At 42.0% G+C, this 10,642-nt stretch overlaps 1 protein-coding gene across 1 annotated transcript; it reads left to right on the top strand.

The window, feature by feature from the left end:
- Positions 1 to 3,547: 3,547 nt before the first annotated feature.
- Positions 3,548 to 5,823, top strand: ART4 (ADP-ribosyltransferase 4 (inactive) (Dombrock blood group)). Its single transcript, XM_062491395.1, is given in 4 exon segments — positions 3,548 to 3,640; positions 4,182 to 4,352; positions 4,354 to 4,900; positions 5,729 to 5,823. Coding segments are annotated over 4 exon segments (906 nt in total).
- Positions 5,824 to 10,642: the final 4,819 nt, after the last annotated feature.

The raw sequence follows: 10,642 nt of genomic DNA, 5'->3' as shown, positions 1-10,642 counted from the left end.
GGATGGGAAGGTTTTGTTTGGCTTGGAACACTCCAAACCCCACCGGAGAAAGAAAGTTGTGGTTGGGAAGGAGGCAAGGAAAGCATCAGGACTGGCATCTCCTTCTGTTGTGTCCCTAACAGCTGGAACACCAAGGCAGTGATTATCCCACTTGTTGAACTTCCATTAACTTTCTTCCTTCCATCAATAAAAATCTCTCTTCAGACATATTTTGTGGTATTTTGAGCTTCACCAGAAGACTCTGCCTTACTTCCTTCCACCTGAATCCCCAGCACATAATATGTGGAAAATGGTGATTAGTTTCAAGAAAACCACCGCATGCCTTAGACTCATCACTAGATCTCTTATCCTCTTCTGCAAAACACAGGAGGTTTATGGAAGGAGAATGTCACAATGTGTGTAAATGCGATGGATCTGACCATGGGATGCTCACTGTGAAGAAGGAAGAACACCTGTCTCCTGTTCCAATTAGTAAGAAAGTTCAGTATTTTCATGTAGTATAATCACATTAAATATGCATCACAGTAGGATCATTTTGTAAAGATAGAAGTGTGCAAATACTCTTGCATAGATAGCAATCAGCTTCTGGTACATTCTTCTGATTACTCTGTCAAAAAGTTTGCCTATATAGCAACAATAAATAAATCCCAAGAGATGTGTTTAAGAAGTCCTTTTAGATGACCCCTTGCATTTGTGTTCTGCTTTCCATGACTGTAAAAAAAGACTTAGAATTCTCTTGTTTTTTCTGGTTATTTTTTTTTTGGTTTTGATTTCTTTTTTCCAGCCAGCTTCTAGTGAAACTAAAAATACCCAGCAGAACCAAAGGAAAAAAAAAATCCTCTTTTCTTCTGTTGCTTTTGCATTTATGCTTGAAACTAAAAGCATCTAAACAGCTTTAGAAAAAAAAAAAAAGTTCCAGGATGGTTTGAAATTGGGGCAGTGTTTTGTTTATTCAAGAGAGTTGGAAAATATATATATATATATGTAATGTATGTGTATTTTTATATACATACTGTCTTCCCTCTGCACTACTTCATTCTGTCCTCTGGTATTAATATTACCTTAGCAACTTCCTGCAAACCCTTCCTAATATACTCTGTCTGTTTTCATTCCCTGAGAGGTGGATGGCAGATCACACCTCCAAGGACAGGGACTGCTGGTGCTCAGGAAACTGGCAGAGACCAAATCTCTCTGGTTACATGCAACCATACTCAGCTGCTAATTGCAATAAATACTGCTTATGTACAGTGGGTTGGAGTGCTGCTTCTTTTTGCTCCTCTGTACAAGCTTTACCTGTGGTAAAAGAGATATCTGGAAGACACAGCCTGATTTTGTGAACCCTGAGGAGCAAGAACCCAGTGTATGAGGCTTCCTCCACCTCTCCCATGCCCCAGTGTGAATCAGAAATGACGACACTGAAATTTAGGTCGTAGGTTTAGCACTCTGTGACACTGAGGGGAGGAGGACAAAGCTTTACCTGACTCGCCATCTACCCAGATCAGCATTTCTCTGAAAAGCCTTGTCCTGAAGGACACAGGATAAGTCCTGTGATGAGATGGCTGCCAGTGTGAGCCTTGTTTGGCAAGCTGCTGTGGCATGCACTGGCAATGCTGATCCTGGCCAAGGTGAAGACACTTAATAAATATCTCTGCATGTCTTGGTCAAACACCTGTGACTGGTTCCTCCATTGACATAAACTTGTGGGGCTTCACTGCTCACAGTAAGACTCTCCTCTGAATGCCATCTAGTAAAAATTAACAGAGTACTTTATTGAAAACTGTGAATTTTTACTTGGAAAAGGACTAGAGAGATTAGCAAAATCCTAATATCCAGTATACTAATAAAATAGGGGTTATTTTTGCTGTTGTATAGTTTTGTTAGCACAAAAAGCTTCCTGTCTGTATTTGCATATTTCTGATAGTTTTGTATTTTTTCCTTCCCTTTCAGTAAATACTTTTTTCAGGCAAAAAAAGTTACACCCAGAGGTCTCCATTATGTCATCTTCTCTGTCTCTTCATGGGCTGAAGTCATTATGACCTTTGGGGATCTGAGCACTCAGATCAAGTTACAAATTTACTGCTGAAATGGAGGAATTCGATTTTCTCTTGGTTAACGCAGCACTAAGCACCACCACAAATCCTCTGCTGCCATCTTATGGCCATTGTATTTGTTTTGTATTCAATAATAACTTGAGTTGCTTCTGAAGCGTTTGAAAACGCAAATTCCTTTCCTCCTGATCCCCTTCATACTAAGCATTCACTTACAGGTCAGAGGGGCAAACCAGGGTCAGAGTTTACAAATGGATTATATGCGGCTGAATTGACATTTTAGTGGGGCTGCTTATCGTGATTGCCAAGCTCCCACCGGAGCCTGTCTCAGTTTAGGTCTGTTTTATCTCTACACAGGAGTTGCCTCTGAATAAATTCGTGAGCCCTTCTGTGGGCTCCCTTTCAGCAGTCAATCAACCACTCTCTGAAATACAGCCCAAGATAACAGAGAGACTCCAGGATGGAGAAGTAAGTAGTCTGCATCTATGGCACTTCATGGCATCATCTGTCACCAGGGACTGCAGATACTGTCAGCAGCAGCAACTGCTCTGCAAGGAGCCCAGAATGACACCTTTATGTCACCTCCCACCCTATCTCAGCAATATCTTGCAGATGCTCTGTCCACAGAATCCAAGCAGCTTCACAAATGTCCTCTGTCTCAGGGGAACACTCCACTGTCTGGAGGTGCCTCCCTCACCCAGCCTATCATTATCAGGCCATTGAAAATGGGCTTCACTTTCCGTAGTCAGAACCAAAGCCTTGACAGCAATTGTCTCTTTTTCCATACAGAAGAGTCATCAGAGGCCATAGGGCTCTGTGGGTGAAGAACTCACTGCCAGTATTTGGAAGGGTGTCCAGAAAGCAGCTGCTAGAGAAAGGTTTGTCTCAGCACAGAATCTGCATTTACACACTCATTTTGCCTGTGCCCGATGCAAACATTCCAACAAGGTGCCACTCTGCAGTGGTGTAAGTAAGAATGAGATTGGCAGCCCATGAGTAGAAACCAGGGGGTGATGAGGAGGAGGAGAGTTAGGTTATCACTACTTCCAGATGGGATCCCAACCTACCCTGCATTTCTGTGTTGGCTTTATCAGTCAACTTCTTTAAAAGGGCTTTTTAAACTCTTAGCCAGGGAGTAGTCACCCTGACACATTCAGGAGAAGTGTCTTAGACTTCTCCAAGCCACGGTTTTCTTCCTTTTTGCAAGAACAACACCAAATTATTCCAATACCTCGGAATTAAAAGAACTATCAAGGTGACGGACACTCAAGCCAGCTGAAGTTGGTGTAACAAGACACCTCCTTATGGATTTTGGGCATATTTCTACCAATAAATCGTCTGCTTGGATTGATTAATGACTTCTGAATTGCAGTGAGAATTTGGTGAATGATCTCTGGTTGAAGAGCAGCCATCAAACCTGAGTGCAAATTAGAAACTGCAGAATTTTCTAGTTCAAAGAAAAACAGAAACAGGCGCAAATTACCTTTCCTTTTAAAAAAATGTTCTTTACAGTGCCTTGGGTGGACTCTGGGAAGCTGGTGACACTGGGGAACCCCCTGTTGCTGATCTTCTCACAAATACTGATAAATGAGGTAAATAATGCTCTTTATTTGAAATCATGAAATTGCATATGCCACAGAAATAATTAAATTTTTTTTATATACATTTGAAAGAGGTTCTTTAGATTTTTGGGTTCAATTTTAACTTTTCTGTTTTCAGCTCCACTGTTCCATTTCTTACCTGTCTTAATTAGTTTTAGATACTTGGTTGGAATTTTCCTCTTGTTTGCAGCCAGATGATTTCATAGTGTTTGTGAGTAGATCTCATGGAATCTTTCCTCTCCTTTTCCAGCCTGTCGAAATTGACCAATGTTCCCGGAGATTCTAAGGTAGCACATCCACATCAAATAAGAACTCTGTCATCCCGACTGGTATTTTGACTGTGGTGGTGTATAGACAATACCCTGAGGTTGCTTAGGAAGATCTTGTTAAAGATTTGCTACCTGCCCTGCTCGCTCTGCCAATAATGACAAAGAGGCAAGGAAAGGGTGGAGAAAAACTTGGCTTGCGTCCACAAAGATACACAAGACATTCACACTTCCGATGCTAATCTTCATTTGCTTTTATGTTGCAGGCTATGTCCCCCGCCCTGATGGATTTGTCTCTGCATTCCTTTGATGACCAGTGTCTGGGGTGCAGAGAGGAGATGATGAAAGAACTGGAGAAAGGAGACTATTTTCAAAAGGAAATAGCTGCTAACAAGGACTACTTTCATCTCTGGAAGAAGGCTCAGAAGGCTTTGCTAAAAGAGCCCTGCAGGTCTCCTGAGGGAGATGCATGATAGCCATGCCATAGTTCTCATGGCTTACACCATGAACTCCTCCCTGCACTCCCAGCTGAACCGGGCTACATCTACGGCAGGAATCTCTCCACAGCGCTACAGACACGCGTTCAGTTTTAAATATTTTCACTTCTACCTAACAACTGCTATCCAGATATTGAAGGAATGGCAGAGCAGCACGGGGGAACATAAGTGCTACCAGGTTCACAGGGGTGTAAAGGACTTATATATCGAGGCCAAGGTAGGCAGCACGCTGAGATTTGGTCGTTTCACTTCTGCCTCCGGCCTCAGGAATAAAGCCCAGAAGTTTGGGAATGAAACTTTGTTCACAGTGACCCCTTGCCTGGGAGCAGCTACGCAAGGCTTTTCTTACCACACATCTGAGAAGGAAGTCCTCATTCCCCCTTAGGAGATATTCCTTGTCAAAAGCTTCTTTCAGACCCAGCAGGGTAACCGGCTGCATCTGCATTCTGTGGGGAACTGCAGCAAGTACCAGTGCCAGCTGCTGGAAGGTATTGCACACGGGCTCTCGTGCCAGGGGGGCACGCTCTGGTCTCCACTGCTCCAGGCAGTAGCTGCACCTACACGGGGCCACCCTCGAGGCCAAACCTGTACCTTGCCTGCTGTGGTTGCCTATGAGAACTGCAAGACCCAGCTTTTACCTGTTTGCTGTGAAACCTGGGACAACCCCGCAGCTCACTAAAGACGAATCAACAGCAGGTCTCGAGGTTCTTTGCAGATTCCACTCGTCCCATGTGTTGTTGCAAGGATGTTGTACGACCCATGCCTTTGGGTCCCCAGCATTCTTATTGCAAGAGTGGGTGAGATCTGCTTGAACCAAGTAATCTGTGGTGTAGCAGTGCTGCTACACTTCAAGCCTCAGAACTATTCCAGGCTTTGGTCCACTACTACTCTGGCAATCTACTATTTCTACACTTATCGCAGGCAAGCTGAGAGAAGTGCAAACAAAGCTACTTTCACTTTAGCAGTGACCTCTCCTGTGAGGGAGAAGGGAGAAAAGGTATCCTTTGACAAAGAACACACTGAGTTTCCTGGTTTCAGAGAGAACTCTATGCTGGAATACTTTATGGGGCCTCTTTCACATCCCTGCCTTTCTGTGAGCCTACCACCAGTTCAGGACTCTTGCTTTTGTCTCTTTGCACAGTAGTGTGTCAAAGCTCAAAACAGTCAATTAAGAATGAGTGTTTGTGCCTCCAAAGCCAAAATAATAGATATAGTTGAGAAAACAGCCTTCATGGGCAAAGGTTGTGTTAGCAAAAGCAAAAAGCTTTAGGCAGTGCATAGATGTCTAAATGACTGCTCTCTTTACTTTCTTTCAGCTTCAAGAAGCAAGAACAATGGTTATACTGCACTCACCTCTGCCGTTCTCCCTAGCGTGCTTGGAGTTTCCCTGTGCTTGGCCCACAGGCTCTGATTTTCTGGCTATGTCCAGATATGTGTCCTTGAGTAGCAGGCAAGAAGTCTCTGGAGTTCCTACTGCTACAGAAGGCTCAATCTTCCCTTCGCTTTCAGCTGCAGTTCTCCAGCTGAGACTGGAACATTCAGCCTGGTTCATCGAAACAGACATTCCCCATACCCATTCAGGTAGGAAGAAAGTTACCAGTGGCCCTTCTGAAGGAGAGATCAGGGATAACCTTCACTGTGGAAAGCTTTGAGACATTCAGGAAAGAAGGGACACAGGGACTTTGGACTCCTTACAGATCTCTTAATACCTTTATTTTTAGTGAGAAAGAGTCTGTCTGTGGGATGTGGAGGGCACCGTGGCAGTAAAGTCAAGTGGGTAACAGGGCTGCTGTGCATATCTCCTCTGAGTGCAGGGAAAATTGGTCTCAAGGTGCTCATTGAGGAGTCAGACTTTTGTGTTGGTTGAAGAAACAGAGAAGTACATTAAGTTGTGCAGATTCTGGCAGAACCTGAACAGCCTTTATTTGCCACTCTTAAAACCAAGAGGGACTAACATTTCTGGAGTGGTGTTTGACTCTGAAAAGCAAACAGAGGAATTCCAGAAGGCACTATTACAGGGGAATTACAGAGGATAAAAGCAGATATATTTTTTCACTAGATCATTACATTTCTGAAATAAATTATCCAAACTGCTAACCCACCTGACATATTCTTCCCCAAGACATCAGTTAGAAGAAAACGAGGCAAACTTATTGACAGCCTTTTCTGGGACCTAACCAATCAGCCAGCAAAATATGGTGCAAACAGCTGCAACTATTCTTACTCTGATGGCTGCAGGAAGTATGACTTTGATCTGCAATCTTCAAAGTAAGGGAAGTGCTGTAAAATAATTATTCTTAAATTCTGGTGTTTTTTGGTAAATTTGTCCAAGCCCTAGAAAATAAGTACTTTTACATCATCCTCAGAACTATGATCCTTTGGTGTGCATATACTGGTGGGTCTACACAGAATTAAACTCATTTTCTGAGAGGAGGAAATAGGCACAGCAAAGTCAAATGCATGACATCTATGTTCAAGAGAGAAAGCAATTGTAATGCCATGAGTAATGCCATGTTTTGTCAGGCTACAGTTCCCTTAAAAGTGATTTATATTAGTTAGTTAATAAACTGACTAGATGGTGCAAACATCCATTGATAGGTGGAAGCACAGAACATTCTCCTCGCTTAGGTGCCCATCATGATACCATTTTCACTGCTAAGAAAGTTACGTCCTTCTGCCTGCACCCATGAGTTCTCACTAGAGAACCAACTAGAGGCCAACTAGAGATACAGTCCTGGGATAGTGTGCAGCTCAGGGACTGCTCCTGATGTTGCCTTTGCTTGTGCCAGAGCCCTGTAAAGCTAGACTGGTTGCAGCAGACATGTTTCATCAGCTATTGCTGTGGTTAGAGGTGTAGTCAGAAGTGCTTAATCAATTTCAACTTCCTGTCCCACTGTATACTTTCAAATACTTTTTTTTTCACAACTCAGTTCAACCATCTGCCTTTTCTTCAATTTCTTTCCCATGGCAAAAGGGTCTGAACCTGTGTGAAATGGCAAAATTTATTTTAGCCTTCACTGCTGTTCCGAGGTGAGTCTGGGTCTCCATACCACTTCTACTCTCATGGGTCAGAGACCTGGCAAATTGCAGCAAGGAAGGATGACAGACACTCCAGATCAAGTCTTTTCCTTCAACTTAATAGCTGAAATCTTCCCAAAATACCCAGAATAAAGCAGGAACAAAACTACCTTCATACTGTTTGAATTATCTTCCGTCAGGTTCCAAATGATGAGGGGTCTAGAAGAAAAGAATTTGCATCCACTGCAAACACTGAAGACCTGAAATCAGTTTCCAGAATGTGACACACAGGCTGTTGCCAGCCTGGTATATTAAATTCAGTTCAATATCACACAAAGTATTTCAGGACTACATGGTGTTCTCAGTGGAAAACACTCAGCAGTCACAACCAATTGACATTTCTAGAAATATAGCAGTTCAATCATTTAGTGTTCTCTTTCAGCTTATGTTCTCATGCCCACAGCTCCAACAACAAGAGAGTTTGGCACTCTGCTTGTGTTCATTGGGATTGAATACAGCAGCTCAGCTTTCACATGAAAACACCTCAGCAATTGCAGAGTGCTCATTTTATGCTTCTTATGTTTTCATCTGAGAAATCAGCCATCCTCTATAGTGGAAGCAGTATTCCTGGTGAGACCCCTGTGGGCTGCAGGTTCCACCTTTCTAAGGATAAGAGCATGAAAGATGTCTAGCTTGGTTGAAGGCATATGTACAAGCTGGTCTTACTGGAACAAAGCCTGTTTCCACCTGTCTGTGATGTCTATTTTTCTGTTTATGTGGGACCATTCAATTTTTTTTCTGTAATTCGCATGTGTACAAAAGCAGCCATTGGAAAAAATCATTATTTCTAGGCTTAGGTGCAAGCATTAATGCTTATATTTATAAAAATAGAAATTTATAAATCCCACTAAAAACATAGTCTTGATCTATTTGAATTAGAAGTGCTGTCCTACACCTTTTATGTTCTGGGGGCAGCAAGCAACACCATCCCCTTTCAGCTATGGCTGTAGGTGCCTCTGCTGCAGGCAGGAGGGATTTGTGCTGTGCCTATTCTCTCCAGGAACAGAAGGATCCTTCAGAGGATCTAGTAATTGGAAACTAGCATTAAGTAAACTGAATTCTCTTAAAATTGGAAGGAAGGGGGGAGGAGGAAGAAAATGAGATGAATCTGGGTAAACATCACACAATAGAATTAATGACAGGCAGGCAGGCACAGGATGCAGCTGAAGCCCAGCCTCCAGATTCCTAACTCATCACATGCTGCTGGAAAACACCAGGCGAGCAGAGGGGAAAGAGGCTGGAGTTATTGTGTATGTTATCCCATACACATTTCAACAGGAGAATTCAGACCAAATCAGGTAGGCCGTGTAAATGTTTAATTGGAAAAGTTTCTGTAGTAAATCTCCCTGGAGCTGGAGAAACAGAAATACAGAAATATGTGTGGCCTGCCTCATTCTAGAAGGAAAATATGAAATGGAAGTGCTAATGTGAAGTGTAAGAAGTAGTTTTAGCATTAGGAGATGTAAAATCTGGAGCCGCTATAAGAAGCCAAAATAATCACATGTAAAGAACAGATTCTAAAAGTCTTCTCCACAGCCATCTAGTATGTAAAGTATTTGTTGAAGCTTATCCCTTCTAAAGCAATTTGTCTTCTCAGTTTCTACCAATAAGGGAAAACGAATGACTTTACAACAAAACACTACTGGAGTAGGAAGGTTTTAGTATCATATTGAGTCAGAGGGCAAGCCAGGAACAATCCTGAGGCAGGATTGATATGAAATCATAGCCTGCATGATCCTGGCTTTATGTTACCTGAAAATCACAAACCTTTACTGTATATGTGTTTTGCTCCCTACAACTTGTATAATAAAATGTGTTAAAGAGACTATTCTCTTGGCAGAGGTACAAAAAAAATATATTGGGGGAAAAAAACTCTTCTCTGACTGGCTTGTATTTCAGCACTGAGATTAGAAGCTGGCGGGGGACTGTGGAAATCATTCTGGTTTTCTACTGTGACCTTGTGGGGGAGGGTGTGTTTAGTAAAATACAGATGGGTCAGTGTCAGATGATTTGCAGCTAACAGATAGTGCAAGAGCTACAAAGGACCAAAATGGCACAAAGGTATCTTTTTAAGAAGAAAAATCTGGGTAGTCCCCTAAACATAACTGTTTGTAGCTCTAACTGTGATATGCAGGCACCAACAGCAAGAAGAGTTTTATCATAGGAAAATGCAAAGCACTGCACAAAAGTGGCCCAGATTTGCAATAAGAGAACATAAAAAGTGTCAACAAGGAAACAAGTCATCCTACTTATTCATTGTTTGCCCCCCTAGCAAAGATGTCTGCATTTAAGCTGAAATTATGCTAAAGCATTTTCACTTTGCAGGTGGTGATAGTTTAAAGGGAAGTGACAATGTTGATTACAGAATCTTATTTATGAGGAATAACTCCATGATCACTGTTAACTCAGTCTCTTTGGGCTCTCTGTGTTGGCATGCAGTTTATGAAGACATAAATATCTGGGAAGGAAATACAATGAGAGATGTGTGTAAGGTGTTACAAGTTAAGATGGCATTATTACGGACAACTTTACTATTCACTATAAATTCCCAAGGGTAAGCTTCTTAGTATAAGTACAGACTACTTATCAGTAACATTTTCTCTTGAATGGTAGAAGAAAATATCCTTATTGTGACAAAAACCATATCCACCAACCATCATGGTCGCTGAACAATTGGATGCCACTAAATGGAAACAAAAGGCAGATACAAAAGAGTGCCTGGAACAACCCTTTAATCTTTAAGCCACATCTTTAATATTGCTGATTAGATGAGATTGTTCAATTTTTAGTGAACTAGTTCAGCTTCTATCATCTTCAGTTTCCAATGTTCCGCTTCAGTTTCAATCTTCAATTGCCAGTGACCCACATCTATTTTACCAGTCTGGTCATTACACACTTGTTAGCTATTTTTGTTGCTCTGAGCATACTCAATGTCTTATAAAGTTCTTTTCAAGTCATTTGGCAAGGATCCAAAACAAGAATTAAAATTCCTACACTTCCAAGTTATGCCTTGGGATTTGACCTGCTCAGTATGAAAAGAACCAGTGGGGCTGAGACAAAGCACATCTCACTGCACTTTAAGGACTATGGTTTTGGGTGTTAAACAGAATAAGAAATTTATTTTCTCTTTTGAAGTAGCCTATTTCTGAAGA

Source organism: Cinclus cinclus, chromosome 4 (assembly GCF_963662255.1).
Source record: "Cinclus cinclus chromosome 4, bCinCin1.1, whole genome shotgun sequence".
In the NCBI taxonomy this organism is placed as follows: Eukaryota; Metazoa; Chordata; class Aves; order Passeriformes; family Cinclidae; genus Cinclus; species Cinclus cinclus.
This window is presented reverse-complemented; position numbering and strand designations above follow the sequence as displayed.